Source organism: Apodemus sylvaticus, chromosome 4, assembly GCF_947179515.1.
Source record: "Apodemus sylvaticus chromosome 4, mApoSyl1.1, whole genome shotgun sequence".
In the NCBI taxonomy this organism is placed as follows: Eukaryota; Metazoa; Chordata; class Mammalia; order Rodentia; family Muridae; genus Apodemus; species Apodemus sylvaticus.
This window is the reverse complement of record NC_067475.1, coordinates 35,647,493-35,672,637: the sequence shown is the minus strand read 5'-3', so window position 1 is coordinate 35,672,637 and position 25,145 is coordinate 35,647,493. Positions and strand designations below refer to the sequence as shown.

The 25,145-nt window shown below is 40.5% G+C and overlaps 1 protein-coding gene across 2 annotated transcripts in view; it reads right to left on the bottom strand.

Moving 5' to 3' along the window:
- Window positions 1-12,030: 12,030 nt before the first annotated feature.
- Ank2 (ankyrin 2) overlaps window positions 12,031-25,145 on the bottom strand; it is a 203,055-nt gene continuing 189,940 nt past the window's right edge. For both annotated transcript variants that reach the window (XM_052179290.1, XM_052179289.1), the window contains 8 exons: window positions 24,835-25,087; window positions 23,187-23,475; window positions 20,710-20,802; window positions 20,129-20,212; window positions 19,852-20,016; window positions 18,668-18,850; window positions 16,968-17,059; window positions 12,031-14,306 (listed from right to left, as the gene is read on the bottom strand). In XM_052179290.1, the coding sequence (XP_052035250.1) occupies window positions 14,123-14,306; window positions 16,968-17,059; window positions 18,668-18,850; window positions 19,852-20,016; window positions 20,129-20,212; window positions 20,710-20,802; window positions 23,187-23,475; window positions 24,835-25,087 (1,343 nt within the window). In that variant the 3' untranslated portion in view covers window positions 12,031-14,122. The remainder of the gene's footprint in view (window positions 14,307-16,967; window positions 17,060-18,667; window positions 18,851-19,851; window positions 20,017-20,128; window positions 20,213-20,709; window positions 20,803-23,186; window positions 23,476-24,834; window positions 25,088-25,145) is intronic.

Here is a 25,145-nt window from a genome sequence, read left to right as displayed (position 1 = left end):
GAATCACACCAAGATACTTTATATTGTTTGTGGCTATTGTGAAGGGTGGCATTTCCCTAATTTCTTTCTCAGTCTGTTTATCCTTTGAGTATAGGAAGGCTACTGATTTAATTGAGTTAATTTTATATCCAGCCACTTGCTGAAGTTGTTTATCAGCTATAGGAGTTCTCTGGTGGGTTTTTTTGGGTCACTTCAGTATAGTATCATAACATCTGCAAATAGTGATAATTTAACTTCTTCCTTTCCAATTGTATCCATTTGATCTCCTTTTGTTGTCTAATTGCTCTAGCTAGAACTTCAAGTTCTATATTGAATAAATATGGAGAGAGAGGGCAGCCTTGTCTAGTCCCTGATTTTAGTGGGATTGCTTCAAGTGTCTCTCCATTTAGTTTGATGTTGGCTACTGGTTTGCTGTATATTGCTTTTATTATGTTTAGGTATGGGTCTTGAATTCTTGTTCTTTCCAAGACCTTTAACATGAAAGGATGCTGAATTTTATCAAATGCTTTTTCAGCATCTAATGAAATGACCATGTGTTTTGTTTCTTTGAGGTTGTTTATGTAGTGGATTGCATTGATGTATTTATTTTTTTATTTGATATATTTTTTATTTACATTTCAAATGATTTTCCCTTTTCTGGCTTCCCAGTCCTTGAAAGTCCCATAAGCCTTCTTCCCTCCCCCTGTTTCCCCCTCCACCCCTTCCCACTTCCCTGTTCTGGTATTGCCCTACACTGCTACACTGAGTCTTTCCATAACAAGGGGCCTCGCCTCCTTTCTTCTTGGACAGCATTTGATGTGTGAATTATGTTTTGGGTATTCCAATTTTCTAGGCTAATATCCGCTTATTAGTGAGTGCATACCGTGATTGATCTTTTGAGACTGGGTTACCTCACTTAGTATGATGTTCTCCAGCTCCATCCATTTGTCTAAGAATTTCATGAATTCATTGTTTCTAATGGCTGAATAGTACTCCATTGTGTATATATACCACATTTTTTTGTATCCATTCTTCTGTTGAGGGATACCTGGGTTTTTTCCAGCTTCTGGCTATTTATAAACAGGGCTGCTATGGACATAGTAGAGCACATATCCTTATTACAGGCTGGGGAATCCTCTGGGTATATGCCAAGGAGTGGTATATCAGGATCCTCTGGAAGTGATGTGCCCAGTTTTCTGAGGAACCACCAGACTGATTTCCAGAGTGGTTGTACCAATTGCAACCCCACCAGCAGTGGAGGAGTGTTCCTCTTTTTCCACATCCTTGCCAATACCTGCTGTCTCCTGAGTTTTTAATCTTAGCCATTCTGACTGGTGTGAGGTGAAATATCAGGGTTGTTTTGATTTGCATTTCCCTAATGACTAATGATGTTGAGTATTTTTTAAGATGCTTCTCAGCCATCAGAAGTTCTTCAGGTGAAAATTCTTTGTTTAGCTCTGTACCCCATTTTTAATAGGATTATTTGGTTTTCTGGGGTCTAACTTCTTGAGTTCTTTGTATATATTGGATATTAGCCCTCTGTCTTGGATGTAGGGTTCCTAAAGATCTTTTCCCAATTTGTTGGTTGCAGATTTGTCCTTTGGATGGTGTCCTTTGCCTTACAGAAACTTTGTAATTTTATGAGGTCTCATTTGTCAATTCTTGATCTTAGAGCATAAGCTATTGGTATTCTGTTCAGGAATTTTCCCCCTATACCAATGTCCTCAAGGGTCTTCCCCAGTTTCTTATCTATTAGCTTTAGAGTGTCTGGCTTTATGTGGAGGTAGTTGATCCATTTGGAGTTGAGCTTAGTACAAGGAGATAAGGATGGATCAATTTACATTCTTCTGCATGCTGACCTCAAGTTGAACCAGCACCATTTGTTGAAAAGGCTATCTTTCTTCCACTGGATGTTTTCATCCCCTTTGTCGAGGATCAAGTAGCCATAGGTGTGTGGGTTCATTTCTGGAACTTCAATCCTGTTCCATTGATCTGCCTGCCTGTCACTGTACCAATACCATGCAGTTTTTAATGCTATTGCTCTGTAGTATTGCTTGAGGTCAGGGATACTGATTCCCCCAGCATTTCTTTGGCTGTTGAGACTAGTTTTAGCTATCCTGGGTTTTTGTTATTCCAGATGAATTTGAGAATTGCTCTTTCTAACTCTATGAAGAACTGAGTTAGGATTTTGATGGGTATTGCATTGAATCTGTATATTGCTATTGGCAAAATGGTCATTTTAACTATATTAATCCTGTCAATCCATGAGCATGGGAGATTTTTCCATTTTCTTTCTCCCCTTTTGTCCCTCCAAGCCCTTCCACCTTTATCCTTCCTTCTTCTATTTCAAATTCATAGCCACTTTTTTCATCTATAGTTTTATGCACACCCATATTGTGCTGGGCAAGACTATTTCTCTGCTCTCATCACTGAATGGATCTAAGGAGGAAGGCAATCACTGCCCCTCGTGGGATTCATTCTCACACAATCAGTAGGGCCAACTCACAGGACCGAGACTGGGGAAGACTCCACCTGCCTCAAGGCCTTATGTGAAGATTTCAGCTTTCTCGTTTGCCTCACCAACACAGCTTGAGGATCTCCTAGACCTCCAGTTTGCTGACTATGGATTTAAGGTTTCTCAGCCTCCATAATCATTGAGTCAATTATTTACCCAAACCAAAGCAAAGTAAACCAAAACCCCCCAAATCCTTTTGATATCTATGTTGATACATACTGACTAGTTCTGTTCCTTTGAAGCAATTGATGCTTATAGACATTTACTTTCTTATAAAACAAAGTCAGGAGCTTCTGGGAGTAGAAGTCTGCTGCTTAGTTTTATTTTGTCTCTGTCTTTATATATATATATATATATATATATTTTTTATCAGTTTACCATGATCTAGAGCAGTGGTTTTCAGACTTCCAAATGCTGTGACCCTTTAATACAGTTCCTCATGTTGTGGTGACCCCCCCCCACACACACACACAATAAAAATATTTTGGTTGCTACTTTGTAACTGTTGTTTTGCTGCTATTCTGAATCATCAGGTAAACTATCTGATATCCAGGATATATAATATGCAATCCCCATGGAAGGGTTGTTCAATCCCTAAAGTGGTCACGCCCTCTGGGGAGAGAACAGAGGATCTAGAGTCATCTTGATTGAGAAAGTGTCTCTATCAGATTGCCTGTAGGTAAGTCTGTGGAGTAAATTCTGGATTAATGACTATGATGGAAGGGCCTACCCCACTATAGGCAGTATCACCCCAGCGACATGGTCATGGGTTCGGTAAGAAAGCAGCCTGGTAAGCAGTGAAGAGTGGGCAAGAATAGAGTGTCCCTCCACTGCCTCTGCTTGGCTTCCTGTCTTGGCTTATCTTGCTGCTGGACTATATAAACTGTGAGGTGACAGAAATAGTTTCCTCCCTAAGCTGGTTTTGATCAGAATTTTATCACAGAAAACCAAACTAAGACAATGTTGCAGGGGAGGAAGAGGGGGGCAGTTTGAGAACAAGGAAGGGTTTGCTTTGCTTTTTTGGTCTTTTGTTGTTGTTGTTGTGTTTCAGGAGAAAACTTAGAGCTACAGAACTGGGCCTGTTTCTTTTTTTATATATACAAAAGTTATTTCTTCTGAAGCAAATTTACTTTTCATTACTTGTGAGATGATTGGGTTTCTATGTTCTTTGGCAGTATTACAAAAGGAAGGGATAGGACTTGTGTCTTACATGGAGGGAGGGTGCAGTTGGAAAAAATTAGCTAGGGTTCTAAGACCAGCTTTGTCATTTCCTAGCTATATGTTCTTGTGTAAATTAAATTGCTCAGTTTCGTTGCAGCTGCTTCTAATCTGTAGCTGCCTGATAAGATTGTGGCGGACTCAATAGAAGTTTCCAGGGCACTTTGCAGCAGTAAGCCTGCAGTGATTGTGACTCACCAAGAGGATCCTGACTCTGCTTACCTGAGCATTCAGAGCAATGGTGGGGCAGTGATAATCTATGAGTCATGGAACAGAGGAACACAGCTGTTCCCACTCAGTTCCTGTTTAATTGTTGCCCTCCCAGTCAGACATTTCCAGCCAAATCTCACCCTGTTGCATGCTAAGGGAAAATCCTCAGTGTTGAGTGGGGGTAGCAATTTCAATTCTTCTGATTTGCCAAAGGCAAAGGTATTTGCCAAAGATCCCAAAGGGAAGAGATGGGGGAAAAATCATTCGTGGGCAGCTGGAGATGGGGTGCGCATGACATGTGACCTTGGCAGAAGGCACATGAGTGCTTCAGTCGGGCGTTCCCAGAAGAAGTTCATATTTTGCTACTGTTCAGAGCTGAGCACATCCTGGCAGCCTGGCCTTCTGTCTGCTGCTTGGGTAGATTTTCCCACAGCAGTTTCACTGACTTTATTCTTTGGAATTCTCTACCATTTTGTGCAAATTTATATTTCCATGATTGCATCCTACTTGTGTAAAATGGCTACAGACTTCTGCATTTGGGGCACATTCCAATAGCTCTAGGCTGAAGCTATAGGCTTCATTCATTTATTGAAGGTCTAATCACCACTGCCCCAGAATGTGACTGCATTTAGAGAGGAGGCCTTCCCTCCCAGCACTCTGAGAGGCAGAGGCAGGTGGATTTCTGAGTTCGAGGCCAGCCTGGTCTACAGTTGCCCTCTCTCATCTGGAATCTCCACATGTCTCTGTATGCACACTTCCTAGGATCATGGTACCGCTTCCTTTCCTTATACAGTACCCAGTATTATGAAAGCAGTACTTCGACTGTGGCTCATTTAACTTTAATTAAACATTAGATGCCAGATCTCTCTCTAACTGCTATCACATTAGGGAATCTCAATTTTGCTCACAATAGTATTTAGATATTTTTTGTATGAAGTAATGTGAATCACTGTTAGAGCAATGTCCATTTAATTGTTGTTATTAATTGCATTATCCTTATGTAAGTTTTCTGACACATACAATTTTATTTTGATGATTAGTCATTCTACCCTTGCTCTTGACTTTCAGGGATCATTGCTGTACAATCATTACTGCGATAATGAAAAAAATAAGATCTCCAACTCTAAGAAAAATTCTAAATTATTTGCTGTTATTGAAATGTATACATTAGCTGGGCGGTGGTGGCGCATGCCTGTAATCCCAGCACTCTGAGAGGCAGAGGCAGGTGGATTTCTGAGTTCGAGGCCAGCCTGGTCTACAGAGTGAGCTCCAGGACAGCCAGGGCTATACAGAGAAACCCTGTCTCGAAAAAAAACAAATCCAAAAACTCAAAAAAAATGTATACATTAAAACTATACATGAACTTTTAACATATGCTCAAAATAATTTATGCAGAAAAGATGATTAAATGCTAATTACATTAGGATAAGTTTTCCCTATATTTATTTATTCATTTTTCATCCCATTCACTGCTCCCCACACAGTCACCCTCTCTTAATCCTTCCCCCATCCTCCCTTCCCTTCTCCTCTGACTGGGTGGAGATATGCTTTTACAATATGTGGAGGTATGTGGAGATATGTTATGTAACAATTCACTTTGAAATGAATTTAATTCAAAGAAACAATCTAATTAGAAAATGACTTTATAATTAGAAATAATTATAGTCAATTTGCATATATGCTAAAGTGACAAATATATATATATTTAATATCATTCATTATACATTGAGAATTTGTATGGAAACTTACTTTATTTCATGACCAGAATGTAGGTGCCTATGGCTAGAGTTCCTGTGAGAAGTGAAACATTAAAATGGACTTTTTTCTTGGAAAAAAATAAAAGATGAGAACATAGGGCAGGCCCTAACTCCATTTGACTGGTTTCCCAACAAGAGGCAATTTGGACACCCAGAATCCTTGGGACTTGAACACACAGAAGAAAGAGCATAAGGAGACACAAAGAAGCAACTAGCTGCATGGCAGAGGGAGGCTGTAGAAGAATCCAACCATATTGACACCTTGATCTTATAGTTTTCACCTTCACATGTATAAGAAAATTGCAGGCCTGGTGGTGGTGACACTCACCTTTAATCCCAGCACTCAGGAGGCAGAGGCAGGAAGACCTTTAAGTTTGAGGCCAGCCTGGTGTATAGAACGAGCTCCAGGAGAGCCAGGACTATACAGAGAAACACTGCCTTGAAAAAGAAAGAAAGAGACACAGGGCCTAAGATCAATGGAGTAGCTGGGACGGACGTCTTCCCGCCCCATTGGCACCAGGGGACCGGGAGACTCCACAGCCTTCTGTGCACATCCCACCAGGAGAGAGTGATCTCCCAGCAGCACTTTCACTTCTGAGCATAGAGGTGAGATCTCCACCTTCTCTCTGGAGGGGTACAGCTAGGAGCACACAGGGCATAAGATCAGTGGAGCAACTGGGACAGAAGTCTTCCTGATACCATTGGCAACAGGAAACCAGGAGACTCCACAGCCTCTGTGCACAGCCCACCAGGAGAGAGTGATCTCCCAGCAGTTCTTTCACTTCTGAGCTCAGAGGAGTAAGGACACAGGCTTACAGTCCCACAGGAGGAACTCTATCTAGAGACAACAATATCAGCTAGCACCAGAGATAATCATATGGAAAAAGGCAAGCACAAGAGCCCTACCAACAGAAACCAAGACCTCATGGCAATATCAGAACCCAGTTCTCCCACCACAGAAGTCCCGGATACCCCAACACACTGGAAAAGCAAGAGTTAGATTTAAAATAGTATCTCATGATGCTGATAAAGGGCTTCAAGAAAGACTTAAATAGCTCCCTTAAAGAAATACAGAAGAACATTAGTCAACAGGTAAAAGCCCTTAAAGAGGAAACACAAAAATCCCTTAAAGAAATACAGGAGATCATAGGCCAATAGGCAGAAGCCCTTAAAGAAAAAACACAAAAATCCCTTAAAGAATTACAGAAAAGCACAAACAATCAAGTGAAGGAACTGAACAAAACCATCCAGGACCTAAAAGTGGAAGTAGAAACAATAAAGAAATCACTAAGTGAGACATCTCTGGAGATAGAAAACCTTGGAAGGAATTCAGGAGTCATATAGATGCATCGACAACAGAATACAAGAGATAGAAAAAAGCACCTCAGACTGAAGATACCATAGAAAACATTGAATCAACAGTCAAAGAAAATGCAAAATGCATAAAGCTGGTAACACAAAACATCCAGGAACTCCAGGACACAATGAGAAGACCAAACCTAAGGATTATAGGTATAGAAGAGAGCGAAGATTTCCAACTTAAAATGGTCAGTGAACATCCTCAACAAAATTATAGAAGAAAACTTCCCTAACCTAGAGAAAGAGATGCCCATGAACATACAAGAAGCCTTCAGAACGCCAAACAGACTGGACTAGATCAGAAAGTCCTCCTGGCACATAATAATCAAAACACCAAATTCACTAAACAAAGAAAGAATATCAAAAGCAGTAAGGGAAAAAGGGCAAGTAACTTATAAAGGCAGTCCTATCAGAATTACACCAGACTTCTCACCAGAGACGATGAAAGATCCTGAGCAGACCTCATACAGACCTTAAGAGAACACAAATGTCAGCCCAGGCTACTATACACAGCAAAACTCTCAATCATCGTAGATGGAGAAACCAAGATATCCCATGATAAAATTTACACAATATCTGTCCACAAATCCAGCCCTACAAAGGCTAATAGATGGAAAATGCCAACACAAGGAGGGAAACTACACCCTAGAAAAAGCAAGAAAGTAATCTTTTTCCAACAAACCCAAAAAAAGATACCCACACAAACATATAAATAACATCAAAAATAATAGGAAGCAACAATCATTATTCCTTAATATCTCTTAACAACAATGGACTCAGCTCCCCAATAAAAAGACATAGACTAAAAGAAATATTTCTCATGTAAATCTTCATTTTTATCAGAAAATGTTTGTAATTCCCCTTTTAATTAATTTAGTAATGTTTTAAAGTCTACCATTTTATCTGCATTATTTTTCATGATAATCAATTTTAATGTCTTTCTATATATTTCCTCTATTTTATCAGAAATGTTTTCAATGTAAATCTTTTTATCACAAATGTTTCTAATTGCATCTTCAATTAATTTAGAAAGAATTTTTATATCTACCACTTTATATATAAAATTTTCCATGAAATAGTCAATTTTAATGTGCTTTTCTATATAGTTCTTGAATTTTACCAGAAATATTTTCCATATAAATCTTCAATTGTATCTGAAAATGTTTATAATTCTACGTTCAATCAAATTAGAATTTTCTTTATGTCTATCACTTTATCTGTATAATTTCCATGATATTCTTTAATTTTAGCATGTTTTTCTGTATTTTTTTCAATTTTATCAGAAATATTTTCCATGTAAATCTTCAAGTTTATCAGAGAATGTTTATAATTCCACTTTCAATCAACTTGGGAATATTTTTGTGCCTACTATTATTACGTCTATATAAAAATTTCCATGATAATCTTCAATTCTAACATGTTTAAAATTTTTAACACCTAAAATTTTTCTACATTTTTATCAGAAACATTTTCCATCTAAATCTTCAATTCTATCATAAAATTTTTATATTTCATATTTCAATTAATTTAGCAATGTTTTACATGTCTACCACTTTACTTCAATTTTCTATGAAAATTGTCAATTTTAATGTGTTTTTCTATGTATCTCTACTATTTTAGCTGAAATATTTTCCATTAAATCTTTAATTTTATAATAAAGTGTTTTTACTTCCCCTTTCAATAAAAAAAGAAAAAAGAAATATTAAAGCAAAAAAAAAAAAGAAAAAGAAAGAAGGGAAGGAAGGAAGGAAGGAAGCAAGGAAGGAAAGAAGTTGAAGTGGCAGTTTTCACACTCAACTGGCTTGCTAGAACTGTACATACTTTAATGGTCTTCCAACTCAGGCTGTGAGGCGGTAGTTCTTGGGAGGTTCCACCTATTTTCAAGTCACTTGAAAAGGTCATGTAAAACCTTCTTATCCAGAAGTTGTAGATCTACAGCACTGTATGAATCTCCATCCTCAAAAGGGTGGGTGGGGGCACCGTGAGTGAAGCACTTGCCGTACAATTGTGGGGGCCAGATATGGGAATCCCAGGATCCATGTTAAAAGCTGCATGGATGTGGTGGTCTGCCTGTACCCCCACCTCAGAGGTAGAGATGGAATCACTGGGACAAGTTATAAAGTAGATTGCCTAAGCAGCTAGTTCTAGCCTCAGCAAGAAGGCCTAAGCAAATAAAATAGAGGTTAATCAACGATGATATGTTAGATCAACCTCTGGCCTCCACACACACACATGTACACACATGCATGTGTACCCACACATGTGTATCAGCAAGTACACATACATACATGCAAGTACATAGGCATAGCATGCACACACACACACACACACACTCACGTGGGTGCGCACACATACATGTAAAATCTCCATTATGGCCTAGATGAGGCCGGACTCTTTAAAATACTCCAGGGAAAAGCACACAGGGCACAGGGCACACTTTGTTCTGATAACTATAAGGACTGTTGTGTGAATATCTACTCCCCGCCAGTCTGGCCAGCAGTTCCTCCCTGGGGCTCCTCTACGAGGCTTGCAGAGTGAAGCCACCCAGACAGGGACTTGGCAACTCTATCCAGTTCTGTAGTCAAGTTTCAGAGAGACAAAACATTAAAAAAAAAATGAGTGTGGGTACAGCTTGAAAAAGGAATGGAGACAAAGCTGTTATGCAGACAGATTGAGAAAGAACACTTGGAGTCCCTCCCTGTACAGCAGCGTAAGTGTGACAGTGGACCAGTGATTCAGTCACAGGAAGTGGTTTGGCATTCTAACCTAGAGCAATTACATTAAGGTCTTCACCACCGGCTCTGAGCTTGCTCAATCCCAAGTGTGGACTGATAACACATGCGGGTATGTATTAAACAGATTCCATGGTGTACCAGCTTCTGTGGCGTCAGGTCATAGTCTATAGCTTTTTCCTGCATCTGCAGGATGATTGTTGTTCATGCGGGAAGAACTGTCCTACCTTCCTGGTGAGGAAACTGTCTTCTGTGAGCTAGCTTTCACAAAGGGCAGTCCTGTACTAACATCGGTGAGGGTGAGGGGATTCAATCCAGGTCTTACTCAAAACCACGCATTTAACCATAAAACACCACATTTAACTATTTTGTCATGTTGCCTCTAGAATTTTCAAGTACTCACTGAATTCAGTATCACACAGTGGCTGAATATGTCAACTCTATTAAATTAGTAGAAATATCACTGTTGGTGTGTGTGTGTGTGTGTGTGTGTGTGTGTATACTATACAGAACCTCTGTATCAAAAGCACCTTTACAGCCTAAGTACACCTTAACACACTATTTGCTCCACTATGTGGCACTAACGAAAAGTGACAGGAATCCTTTAATATCCCAGAAAGTTGGAGTATAAACAGGAATTTAATTTATATGCAAAAAAACCCCTGGGAAATGAGTTTTTTTTTTCTTAGCTATTCAAAAGATGTTCTTCAGTATTATTTTTACCCTGAGATGAAGTTGTGTTACATGTCTATTCATTTGGTACATTGCAAGACTGGTATGATTAGATAAGGTACAATTCTGGTGTGATTAGATAAGGTACAGAAGATAAGGTACAGAAATGGCAGCTCACCCAAGGGAAAGAAAGTAGTGTTTTTAAGCAGGGATGATGGATTTGGTTTAAAAAAAGTTGTACTGCACTTTTATACTAATGAAATCAGACAGATTATCTTTATTCCTCCACCCAAGAAAAACTGGTATTGATTTAACTTTTCGTTAAAAATCTGTTTAGTTTCTTTCCATCTGACCTATTCTCATGCCTGGCATTTACGCACAACCAGACTCTCCATGGTGACATCAACTAAATGGCTCCCTCAAGTTTCATTTCCAATTGATGCCTAGCGTCTAAGTGTGTGTGTGAGTTCACAGCTCTGCATGACTAATGCAGACCATTTACAAGCTATCTATCATCTTCCCTCAGACTAGAGGCTCTCTCAGCCCCACTTCTAAATATATTTTTGTAAAAGGGCATATGAGTCACGAAAGCTCACTTTCAATACTGGGGTTAGCACAGAAGGTAAGCATGAGAAGATGCCGTATTCTCTCGCTATTTAATGTTCTACATCCAGTGCCAGGCAAAGCAGTAAGTAGAAAGCACAGCACAGTAAATGAATGCCAGGGATGCATTTCCTGCTGCTTGGGGTGGGAGGGCACACACTTTAACACTCTGTTTTCTTTAGGGGTAGTTGTGATGGGGATCCCACAAGATCTTGTTAATGAACCAGAGACAGCACAGATCTAGCCGGCCTGTTGATGCTATAGTAAGATTTAAATAAACTCACTCAGTTTTAAACATGTCTTTGCTTTCACTGTTCACATACAGACATGTAAGACAGACAGGACAGATAGACAGACACAGAGGGAAGGAAGAGAGGAGAGAGAGAGAGAGAGAGAGAGAGAGAGAGAGAGAGAGAGAGAGAGAGAGAGAGAGAGAGAATGATTGAAGAAGAGATTTTTGTTTTGCTTTTTAAAACTCAAACACTCCAAAGGATTACAGTTTGATATATTCCTGCCTTGTCTTCATATGAATATATTCATTTAATTTCCTGTTCTCTGGCTGCAAAACAAGAAAGAAAAGCCCGGGGTTAGCTGCTGTCTTCTCAGACTGCTCTCACTATATATAAATGGACTAAATCCCCGCAGCCTTGCATTCTGTGTTACTGATCAGATTACCTAGTTCCCTTTCCCCAGATCCTTAAAAGCTCCAAAGTCATTTACTAGATAGCCTCAAAATTAAAAAGAAAGAAAAAAAAGCCTTGTTTTGCCCAGTTGAGTAACCGTAAGAATAAAAGTTCCTTGGGGCTGTGGCGAGGTAATCCAGTGCATGGCATCGTCTGGCCTCACAGAATGTTACTAAATAAAAACACTAAGAAAAAAAGACAGTTCATGTATTTCTGTTGGCTTCATGTTGGCCTCATTTAACAAGCTGTGATTCTCCTAAAATAGCCTGGTCATAAAGAAGGACAAACCACCACTGCAACACTTAACACTTATACATTTTATTTAGTTAAATCAGCCATTGTACAACATTGCAGCTATGTATTGTTAGTGTTGTATTGTTTTTCCAATAACTAATACATGCCCTCATAGATATATTCAATTAGTGTTATCACCATGGGAACAAGATGCTGATTCATCAAATGAAAATTCACTTCTTCTCACAGTATTCAAGTTTTTGATAACACAGCAAAAAAAAAAAATCAAAATTGAAGAAAAAAAAAGAGAAGAACCATTAAGTTGCCACACAGACATCATCTGCACTGCAAATAACACAACAGAAAGGCTTTTCATGAGCTCCAGGGCAAAGGTCTGACAAGATGGCCACCATGTATTTCAAAAAGGGCTGCCACCCACCTCTCTCAGTTTGGATGCCAAAGAATACTTTGTTTCTACTCAATCCCCAGAAAGCGCTAGTGCTGGAGATTCAGGAGATTTGGCTGATGGGGAACCTCTCTCCCAGGAAAATTCTTCTCTTGGCAATGTTACTTAAGAAGATGAAGTGCTACTATTTGTCGTGTTTGTGTCTGACATTCCCAGCAATGAGTCAGTTCTGCACACAGGAAAAGGCCAGATAGGACTGGAAAAATTTCAATCTCTGGAGGGTAGACTCTTCTTTCTTTTTAATTTCATCTTCATTGAATATACTTTCTTTAACAAATAACTGATTCAAAACGTATACTGTTTATATGAATATATTTGTGAATATATTTATATATATATGTTAAAATGCTACACAGCTTCAATCACTAGAGGGATTAGACATAGGGCAGAGGGATCACTCAGACTGTCTTTGTCCCTTCTCTGAAACAAATAGAAAGTCACACAAATGCACTTCAGTTTTCAAGGGTATCTGGGTTTCAAATAAATAAACCAAAAAAAAAAATTAATGAAAACCAAATTTTCCAAAATCTCGCCTGCAAGATGAAGGGCAGACGTGGCTAGAAAGTAGAAACTCAGAGTGAAAACCGTTAGTGTGATAAGAAAGGACTTTGTGTGTGTGTGTGTGTGTGTGTGTGTGTGTGTGTGTGTAATGCTACATGCAGATATTAGAGGAAAGGTAAACTTGGAGATGGGGACAAAAAGAAAAGAAAAGAAAGCACTCCAACATGGTGACAGCATTTAACCTTTTGTGTGGTGCATAAATCTTGTTTCCAATGAATTATCTACAGTGCAGTGGCCAGAAGAAAGTACCACCAGTAAGACAGCGTGGTTTGCTAAAGCAGTAATGAACACTGGAAAACTACAGTAGTTATAGCTTTTAAAATACCCTGCCAACGTGTCCAAAGTCCAAAACACCTGAAGGTGCTAGAACACAACCCCTGAAGCTTCTAGCACCAGAATACCTCACTGTTTCCTCCTGCTTGCCTGTGAGCCCTTCTCCCCCTCCCTCAGGGTCGCAGTCCGAGAGCCAATGGCTGATGGCTGACCAGTACTAGAGACCGCTCCTTGGGATTCTTCTTCAAGATTATGATCCCGACGGCTTTAAGAGCAAAGGCTACTCTGGAAGTTCTAAGGACGTGCCTAGGTCTGAAGTGTTCCTTCCGTAGAACTATATTACCATTCGATTGTGTTAGCAATATTGTAATTAACCATTGTTCAGCAATATCTAGAGGCTTTTATTCCGTGATGCCCAGTGTAATTATGACAGGCAGTGGTTTGAATCTTACTCTGTTGTTTGTCTGAGAATTTCGGCTATATACATTATACATAGATCTCCTCGGAAGGATTCCCCTGTCACTTGAAGAAGTCTGCAGGTGAAGTTCCTCTGATTAATGGATTTTCATGGAGCTTGATTAGAAGCAAACAATGGAGGCGCCAGTTCCCAGGTTAGCACAGATGCTCAAAATAGAGGATACAGCATCCGGAATGGAGGATGCTATCTTTGGTCACAAATTAGCTTATAGTTAGAGAGGGGCGGGGAGAGAGAAGTAAAAGTAGATGCTGTGTGTTTGCTGAGAGTGGAAGCGTCACGCCACGGGATCCCAGTGATCAGGCCACGTCAGTCACTCCTGCGTGGAAATGGGAAGTTGCATATTGAGTGGGTTTGTGGTGTCTGGGGAGAACTGGGCGGCTCCTCATTTGGCCTCTGGCTTTGTGTCCTCCTTGCAGAAATGCCGAAGGAGTTGCTGGAGATCTCGCTGGAGGTCGTCTTGGTCCAGTGCTCCGGGAACATCCTCCAGGTGCTCCACATTGATGTGTTTCCCCTGCTGGTCCTTCACCACAGCTCTCCTCTGCGTCCTGGCTTTATTCATGGTTGTCCTAGGAAGCAGAGGAGATTATTAGGCTCTGTCCCCCTCAACACCCAAGTACTTCCTGTTTCACCTTTGCATCTGTTTCTGTCAGCTTAAGGACAGGCATATTTCTCATAAATGAGCCTCTCTTATCAGAAAGGACTCACAAAACCTTAGATATGGTATTTTGGAACAAATGCTGATTATTTTTTTCATCTTTTAGAAATACTTCATATGCAAGACTTCATATGAAAAGACTTCCTTCATTTTATTTTCTTAGAGAAGCCAGGCCATGACTCATATTTGCGTTGAGCTGCATGGATCTGAAAGATCCTTGCCTACTCTGAAATAACCGCCCCACAGGCACCACTGGCACGCTCAGAAAAAAATCATTTAAAAATCTACTCACTTCCCAGACCTGAATTCTGCCCAAATTTTATTTTACTAGAACTTTCTCGTGAGATTCAGATATTTAAAAACTGGAATATTCTATCAATATACAAGAAAGGGACTATCAACAGGAAGGCCTCTGAAGCTTCCCTGAGAGTTGGCAAGGGAGGAAGAGAAAATGGATGTGACTTGTAAGAGTTGACACTTCCTGGTGTATCCTCAGGACCCCTCCCCCCCCATGGCCTTTGCTCCTTCTGCGCACCCCTGGATGCCAGTCAGCAGGCTGCTCCCTTCCCTGTCTCTTCACGAGGAGCTTCTTGAGAAAAGATGCTGGAACTTATTGTTTTATTTCATACAGTTATTTTCTTAGATTCCCCCACTTGAAAAATGCTACTACAATTTGTTCTTTCTGTCTTCTCCTTGCTTTCTACCTATGAGAATAATGTTTCAGCTGCAAATGTGTGTTGAGTATATTTTATGTACTATCCTCGTTATAACAAATAAAAGCTGACTTTAGAGGATTTTTAACTACATCCCACATTAATTTTTTTTTAAAAGCGTTAGATAAGGGACTGGGATTCCTGAGCCTGGGTCCATATCTGAGAAGTCATAGATCTTCAAATCCAACAACAGAGAAGGACCAGCATTTTCCTCATGAATTCCCAGTGTTTAGAAACTAGAGTTCTCACCATGGTCAAACCTGGAAACACTCACTGGCGTGATCTTGTATTCTAAAAATTTACTTATTCCATAGCACTTCCAGCTTTCCTCTCAATATCCTTGCTCCCTTCTCCCTTCCCCCAAATCTCTCACCCCAGTAGATATTACATAAATTGTGTTTTTCAATTGATGACATATCTACATTTGTTCACCTTAATGCAATGTTCAAACTTGATTGCTGTGGATGCAATCAGTTGTGATATTTCTGGTGGTTCCCATCATTGCTGCTTCTTTTTCTCCACAAAAGTAAATACTAGCCTCTTTCTGTAGAGGTTAGGAGAAGCTTCATAGCTCTGGTGTCACAGGGCAGGCCTATAGAGTAAGACTGACTCTCTCTCTCTCTCTCTCTCTCTCTCTCTCTCTCTCTCTTTCAGTTTTATATAGATGATTGCAGATGTTTATCTCATACGATAAATGTGTAAACTGAAGTGCTATGCACCATAGAGTTCCACACTGCCTAGCGGGGTGAATGCAGAGTGTCTGTCTCTATCTTTGGCTTTGTGTCCACCACTGTTAAGGACACATTGAGTCAACTGCCTCCCAAATCTATTCTAGTTCACAGATGCTAGAGCACCAGGGTTTGTGAAGACTGTATGGTTTAGTTTGAACAACTGAACAAAGGAGTTAAATATTCAGAACAGCAGAAACATTTTGTCCTTAATTCATATGGCATTTAAAAGTTCTAGGAGAGCAGTAACATTCTTCCATCCAAATTCATAGCTACTACTGTTTCTCCCTTTTGAGCAGAGGGTGAGAATATGACAGAACCTTTAATTTCTCTATTCTAATTACTATGTTCCAGAAACCTAAAATAGCCCAGTGGAGTACTATAAATGATGATTGTTCTGCTCTTTTCAATGAGACGAGAAGCACTGCAATAACTTGGGTTCCCACGGTATCTTTCACTGAGAAGCTGAGAAGTCTCTGTGTGTCCTGATGCTTACAATGGTGCCAGAGGACCAAAGACGTGAGAGCAAACAGAAGTAAGGCCCAGCTCAGGCATCCAGCTTGCGGGCAGTTCACCATGCCTCACAACTGGCACCCTTCACACACGTGGGAAAGGCTGCTCGCTACTTGAACAAGCTCTTACCAAAGCTGCTTTCGGCAGCACTTAGTACATTCTAGGGCGCCGAGCTTCGGCTCTAATTTCTTGCCCCTCGCATGCAGAGTCATGAAACTTGTGAACAGTGAAAAGCAGGTGCTATCCAAAGCCACGATAGACAGACATGGAGCTGGATACGGTTAGTTGCCAGGCTAATCAGCGTGCCATCGGTTAGATTTCTCTTCACATTATCTCCAAATCTAGGAACTCGGTGGTATACCCCACCTGCTTGATTATGTGGCCAATTTTCTAGAACCCAAAAGGTCAAGTGGTATAAAGAAATGCTTGCTATCGTCTCAGTATTGGTTTGAAGGCATCAGTGGACATTGTAGAGTCGACACACTGACAGGGCCATGCCTGATCTGTGCCTTCTCATACATGACAGTCAACAGCTCAGAAGGGCTCTACCCTTTTCTAACGTTAGAAAACAGTTGTATCATGTTAGTTGGCAAAACATCACCCCATGCTAACCCAAACCTCTTAATTATTGATCCATCCTCCTTCAGGATTTCGTTCTCTACTAAACTGGGCAAGTGGACTTTCATGTGGCTACCTGTGTAACCCAAAGCCTGAGGTAAGAAAAAGAGAAAACAAGACTTGACTCATAGACCACAAACTTTAAAACAGTCTACTGCTTGACTAATTGTGGTGACACAGATAGAAGTACCTGATGGGACAAATGACAACTCCTACGGTTCATATGGGTATTGAGTTTTATTTAACAATTCCCTTAAAATTCCACTGGTGTCACAGAGAGTTTTACCCTGCTTGTCAAAAGCTTGTAACTAACATCTATGCTGACAGACTTTAGATGACTTCTTTGTTTTACCACACTGCTTCTGATTATGGAGATCTGAATGATAAAGGACATGTTCAGAGGTAAAACCAAGAACATTCTTCAGTATACAACCGGAGATTTCACCTTTTGAACCGCCAAGAACTTAAATGTGCAGAACTAAAAGTATTTGAAGAAAGCTGGTTTTTAAGATGCAAATATACTGTGCTAGTTCAATATGGCTGTTAATACTATTATCCTTGTTATATGGTTGATCTAGTACCTGCAGATCAAACCCAGTGCTTTGTGAGGGACAGGCAGATACTCTAAAATACAATTGCACCCCCAGGCCACTGTGAGTAGGTAGAGGGCACAGAATATAGCATTTAACTTAATGTTTTTTTTAATTGTAGATATCTGTATATGTCTGTCTGTCATCCCTTCTTCAACCCGTAGAGCAGATGTGTTTCGGGATTGAGACAGTTTAGTATCTACTGATATTCACTGTATATTATTAAAATCTCAGAGAAATCAAAGGCCATACATATCCTTTAATCAGGTTCAGTGCATTCCATTCACAGAGAATGAATATTTTATAAGTTTCTAAGAGGTCTGCATGTTTTACCAGTTTTGTTGCAGCTTCTTCCTTTGCTTTCTAATTCTAAACTGGTTTATGCAGAGTCAAATTGGGTTCCCCTAACTCAGAAAATTGGCTTTGTTTTGTTGTTTTGATTTTTTTCCCAGAATTTCTCACGTTTGCAATCAAATTGAGAGTCTGTGGTTCTGACACTAAAGAGCTATTTCCTAACTATTGAGAATTTAAACGACAACAAATGCTTTTGAAATTAGAATAAATGTAATTTTCTTTAATGCTGATCAATGAGGATATTAGCTAACAAGGATAAGTTCTAACATCTAATGGGTTCTCCACTCTACACTATTCTGTGTTTACTTTTTTCCCCCTATTTTTGAGACAGGCTGCCACTAAGAGGTCCAGGCTGGCCTGAATTCATTTTGTAGCATACAATAGCTTTGAACTTGTGAGACCCTGCTAGCCACATCGGTGCCAGTATTCCAAGCCTTAGATATCATAGCTGGCTTTGAAATTTAACAGACATAGGGAATCTTGGACTCTGGAGACTCTGACCCCATATCAGCAGGAATGATTCTTAAACGTCTGTGTTTCTAACAGCCCTTTTGGGTGACAAGAGTGAATACCACTGGGCTGAGGAAATATTATTTCACCATACAAATTGTTCAAGAAGGAAACCTGGTCGTTTGAGTTATCCTAACACCTTCCATAAGTCTGTGCATGAAAAGAAACAGTGACAAATGAACGCAAAGCAACCATGAAATGCACATGAAAGGAAAATAAACACAAAATGAACCAATGCCTCTGTACCTCTTCAAAGTCATCTTTGGCTGAAGGAAGGTCAGTGGCTAAGCTAGAGTCCCCCAGACTCTTCTCCATCCGTTCTCCATGTACCATTGTTGTTTTAACAACTTTGCTGACTCTACGGCCTTCTACTGGTTCAGCCTGAAACTGTGAGGTACTGGACAAAATGCTGGGTTCAGACAAAGTCACCTAATGGATGAAGGACACGTGACAGACAATTCCAACTGATAAAATGGAACAAAGGATGACATTTTCTGTGCTGTGAAATAAAGTGGTTATAATACTGGCTTTCTAAAAATGGCAATTAGGAATAAAAGAGCAATTTGGTCTATTTGAGTGTGCTTTACCACAGCACTGAGCTAGTTGATGGGTCTTGAATAAAATCGTACCAGCCACATTTCTAAAAGGCTGACAGGTACGGTGTAGACTGATGATGTAGACTTGATCTCTTCCCCACAATTATTTCTTTTGCAACATGAAGATAAACTCAACCACTGAAGGAAGAGCATGAAAAGCTATTGGAGACAAAGTAGGTGGCTAGATGGCCTCAAGTCCGTAATCATAGAATTCTAAAGATATGAATAAATTCAGAACAGTAAGACTTTCAAATTGTGTGTCTACAAGAACCCATGTGTGTGGTGGTCTGAAGCCTTCCAACAGGAAAGTGAAACAGAAAATGATAAATTATGAAGCACAGAGTTTCAGATCATAATGTTAATGACCCTGAAATGCAGAAGTTTGAGTTTCAAACACATGTCTAAAGTGACCTTTGGAAGGCTGGTGCACCAATAGCATCCAAGCACTGCAGTACACTTGGACACTGTCTTTTCATGACACACATCTAGCCAGGAAAAAAATGGATTTTATTCTCTTAAAATTTGACTTTGGATTTCTACTGTAATCAACTATGAAGCAAATACAACATAGAAATGATAAGAACCAAACAAGACAATGAGTATAATGGCCACATAAAACTGAGATTCAGTAGGAATGAGCTCTTTCTTTCTTCTTCCTTCTTTGTTTCTTTCTTTCTTTCTTTCTTTGTTTCTTTCTTTCTTTCTTTCTTTCTTTCTTTCTCTCTCTCTCTCTCCCTCTCTCTCTTTCTTTCTTTCTATTTTTATTTATTATTTATTTTGTCTATGATCTGTCTTTCTCTATAAAATAAACTCTGCAGAGCTGTGTGGCCTCACCTCTGACTGCTGGGTGTCACTCTTCAATACCACGCGCTTTATCACTTTGGAATAGCTGTCCCCATCCTCGATGTTGACTGGCTCCTGTGGCACTCCCTGCATGGTAATCTCCTCCTTCTCTGTGCCATCAGAGGACACGTACCGCCTAATGATTTTTCGGGTGACCTGAAAAACATTTCATGAGTCTATCTCATTTTTTGAGTTACGGTACCATACTAGTGATAGCATTTGAACAGGAAGAGTAAGGTCAGTCCTGTACAGAGCCCCTGGCCAGTACCTTCTTCACCACGGTGTGTCCATTCTCATCAACATATTCTTCTTCTGTGACCGTCTCTGGAGGTATGTCAGGCATATCATCTCCCTAAACAGTGGGAGAAAAGTGTTACTCAAGACTCTGGTGCTGTCCTGAAGAACACAGTCAAGTGTTTTTAATGTGAGGAATGTTAGAAAGCCAGACAGAGGTCTTGAGAAGTATTGCTGAGATGCAAAATCCTGTCAGTTTGATTAATAAAAGTTAAAACAAGTCAGCAGGTAGATTAAAAAAGAAATAGCAACAAAAAAATCATGCTCAGGAGAAATCTCGCCAAAGTTAGGTAAAACTTAATCAACCAATAAAAATGGATAAGCAAGAGGAGAGAAGTCGAAGCCAAGAAGCCAGATCGTTCTTCTGCGTGCAGGCACTCTCAGAGGAAGGCTGCAAACATCCTTGGTTCTACATTCCTTTATAAAGGAATACAGGAAGATGGGAGCCTCTTTCCACGCATGCGCTACCTACAGAGCATGCTCAGCCTATGCTGTTTTGGGTCATTTAGTGAGGGACAGAGCTGCCCCAACGTGCAGTAACTTAAGAGTGAATACCTGGATGATCACTCTCCGACGGACAACCCTGGTAGTTACCATGGCCTCCTCATCAGAGCTGACCTCCAGCTCCCCTAATTCCTCTGTGAGCTCCTGGTGGAAGCATGTAAGGATCATTGGTTTTGGTTTTGCTTTGATTCTTTAAAAAAAAATCTAATCGAAAACTTTCTTGAGATAGGATCTCACTTGGTAGACCACCCTGGCCTTGAATTTCCCATCATCCTCTCCCAAGCTCCCAAATGCTAGGTTTACAGATGTGACCCACTGCATGTGGCTGCATTGGTTTTGCTTCATTTGCTATTGGATGTCTTGACTATAGCATATTCTGAAATTGTATGCTGGTGAAAAAAATCATTTTTTTTTGGTGGGGAAAAATGCATGTGTGGTCATCTCAAGACTCAACATGTATGTAGTTTTATGGCTTCCAGCATCCTAGAGAAATCCCGCAATCTGAGAGCTGTCAGAAAAGTCATCTGTCAAAATTGGCCCCAAAGATATGTGTTTCCCACATGAATCCTTGTTCTGGAAACTTGTACTAAGAACCAGGTGAAAACACGGGGCCTAAGGCGCACAGTAGACACTTGCCAATCTGTGGACCAGTCTTGACTAGGCCCAGAATTATCCTATACATGGAATAGTTTGTATTTGTACCTGAGCTTTCTGAAGGGAAGTCAAATTTCCTGGACACATTAGTTAATAGTACATTTTCCTGACATCAAAAGTTGTAGGCCTCGAACAATATTAGACTAGTTTTTCAAAGAAGTTCAGAGAATACTTTGATTAAGGACTTTGAGCCATTGGGAGGCAGAGGCAGGCAGATTTCTGAGTTTGAGGCCCACCTGGTCTATAGAGTGAGTTCCAGGACAGCCAGGGTTATTCAGAGAAACCCTGTCTTGGGGAAAAAAAGGAGTTTGATCCAAAGTGAGAGATGAGTCTAGGAATATATATAATTTTAGATGAGAAAATATGTCTTAGGAGTCATCAGCTGTCAGTTTTTCCTAATGAAGCATGACTTCCTCCCCTCCTTTCCTTTCTTCTTCCTCTCCCTTCCTCTCCTCTCCCCTCCCCTGCTCTTTTCTCCTCTCTCTATTCTGCCCTTCCAAGTTTTCTGACAGCATCTTGCTTTGTTGTATCCCAGGTTGGTTTTAAAATCATGACCCGCCTGCCTTGGATTTCAGAGTCCTGGGATAACAGGTATGGACTCCCATGCCCAGCTTGCAGTGGCATTGGCTTTGTTTTCAAAGGAAAGGAGTACATTCGATTAGCTTAATACATCTCAGATTGCCCAAGTTATAGCTCTGCAACCTTCTCTTTGAAAGGAAAACATACAAGTTAAAAACCAAATTATACATTAAATACATTTAGGAACCTACTGCCCAGCAATATGGTCAGATGCTGTATAAAAATGTGTTTTTTTAAAAAATGAAATCTCAGAACATAAAATGCTGTTTAAAGCTTTTACTCTTCAAAGGAAAGAATCTCTAATTTCATGAGGAAGACGTTAGGATTTGCTCAGTCTACTTCCCAGGCTTCTCCTGGGAGAGGAGTTGTGAGGAGGAGTCTCCTCAGACAGTGCTGAGGTCTGTGGACAATCTAGACCATATTTGGGGAATCCAAGGTTTATGGCCTGCACCTCTACCCACAACTTTAAAACTCTCTTTATGACAAACAATGCATCACAATACACTCTCAGGCCACTGACAGGCACTAGGACAATAAAAGATGACAACAGGTTTAGGGACAGTGCTTTTGTTCCCCCTAAGTTATTGCCAAAACCAATCTGAGGAACTCAAACTTGCAAATTTCACTGGTAAGATGGTTCTTCTCTCCAGCAGAGGTGTTTCTGGGCAGACTCCATCTGCATCTCCATGCTCCACAAGGGGGTGGAAAAGTTACAGCTTTTATCTCCATACATGCACTGTGCTGTGCATAATACACACACACACACACACACACACTCAACTCCACACACATTAATTTTTTAACAAACTTATACTTTTGCAATGAGCAGCTTTTGGGTGCTACCCACCTGGAATATGCTAATGCCAGTGCTAATAGCATAAGATAATAATGCTAATGCTCACAGCCAGCATCACATTGGCACTGTCAGCAGGTTTGCTCATCAACATCACCATCACCACCATTGCACATGACCCTAGTAACTTTTCAAAGCTGTGCTATATTGTCTTACTGCATAGAGAGTTAGTTGTTTTCTCAGCAGAAGGATTTCCCATGATGCAATCTGAGCTCCCAGTAAGAGAGCTAACATCGGAACTGTGTGCCATCTCCTCTGCATGTACTAGCTCTCAGGGGTTTCCCAGGTCCAGGTTAACTTGTGTGATAAGCTATTTGAGCTTTCAAGTTAAGAGACAATACAAAATAAAACAAGCAAAGAGACATTAACAGAAAGAGAAACCAGGAGGCTGGGTTACTCTGTCACAGGTGAGGAAGGGTGCGGCAAGGAAGGAAGGCCTAACCTTTTGAAAAGCTGCATCGACATCCAATCTTTCAAGGACCTGAGGCTGGTCGTCTGTTGACTCAACTATGACCAGGCTGGTTTTCCTTGGAGAACTCTCCTCTTTGGGCTCAGGAGCCTCTTCGGGTTCTTGCACAATCGGAGAACCACATTCGCTAGTCATTGGAGTCTGCAGACAAGGTTTTGCTTCCTCAGGAGGGGTACTGATGTCCTCAGGAGTCTTACAGAGAGAGTCAGGAATGGCTGTGGCCTTTGGAGTGTCTTCCACTTCTGACCCTGGTGATGTCACACTGGAACAAAGAAGTCTATTTACTATTAAGAACATTGGAAGGGAGAATGAAATTTCTCTTTGTGCTAGCCAAGATACTATGTGTGTGTGCACACATAATGCACACAAATACATATACACACACAAACACAAATATATATGAATGTGAAAAATAGATGTTTATGTAACAAAGGTTTATAGATAATGCTTTCGAAGCAAGCAAGAAAGTTAGCAGAATGAAATAAACGTTTGTTAATGTAGTTAGTGTAATTACAAATACAAATATGTGTAATTGCATGTCTATTATTGATGGGAGGACCTGTTGACACTGACACTTTCTAGCAGTTCTGAGTAATTCCCTCAGTTTCTAAATAAGAACATCTTGGCCTTTTCTGCTCCTTGTTTTGTATCCAGCAGTTCTCTGTCCTGTCAGTGATAACAAATTCCCTGAATGCCTCCTTTGGTGGTCCTGGTCTTCCCACATTTTCTTTTCTCTGTCCGTGTAGTTTTTAACCTTTCTTGTATAATTCTCCTTTGCACTCTATGGGCAGGCAGCAAAGGATTGCACCCACAAGGAAGAAATCATTTCAAGTCTCCCTTTTCTCGTGTTTCAGTGACCAAAGAACAAAGCTCACTCAATGTCAGTGCAAATACTGGGCTGTGAGCTCTTGGCACACTAACGTTGCTTCTCCTGAGCTGCTCTGTCTTCCTGGAAAGCCATGCAGCTCAGGCCTCGCTCTCATGGCAAAGATCTGAGCTGAGTGACGCTCTAGGGTTCTTGCTAGCCAACAATGCCTCTCCATTCTTACTCTCACTCCATCCTGCCTCATACTAATGGCATTGCACTCTATGTACATAATTTGCATTGTGCTGACGTTTTATACTTAGAAACGACATAGCTTTGCTGAAGTACTCATGGGCTGCTGTTCTCACACCATCACTGTTCAAACTCCAGTGTAGCCCTGGCATCATGTGGAAACATTCCAACACAACGCAGCAATCCCACAAGTAATGACTGTGCTCTGGAAGGAGTGCGTTGCAAAGGTGAATCACGGGCTTATCTTTGGTCTCTGATTCTATTAAATAAGTAACACATGTGTCATTGCCATGATATCTAGATGTGGAAATAGAGATGTGAAGCATGTTGGGATTGTCCAAGGTCACAGAACTACAAGTTAGCTCAGGTAGAATGGTGTTACTCTACACTGTCACAATTACGTATCTTGACTGTTTCAGTTCTTCTGCAACACAGCCTGTAATTACAGGCCGGGCACTAAGAGGTTACTGGAACTTTCCCTTATAGGGCTGTGCTCCCTGTAACAGCTGTCACAGTGGCTACCTCTCTGGGGCTGCAGTTAACAAAATTTCTTCTGAAACTCACTAGTATTCCTGGTGGTCTTGCATTTTCCCTGAGAAATCTTGTTGAACCGGTTCCTGGTGCATTTGGGGAGACAGTGCTGTGGCTGGGGTGTCCCCCTCAGTTTTGGGGATGCAATCCTGAAATGTGGAATAACCAACAGATATATCTTCTTCAGAGACCATGGGCGGGTGGTCACTAGATTCGCTTTCTTTGGAGGCCTCCTGCTCCTTCTTTTCCTTGGCAGCACAGAGCTCCTCTGGAAGTACTGAAAACCCTGCAGGGGAGAAAATATTCATGAGTCTCACTTATGCTAGGGGTATATTTGATAAGGA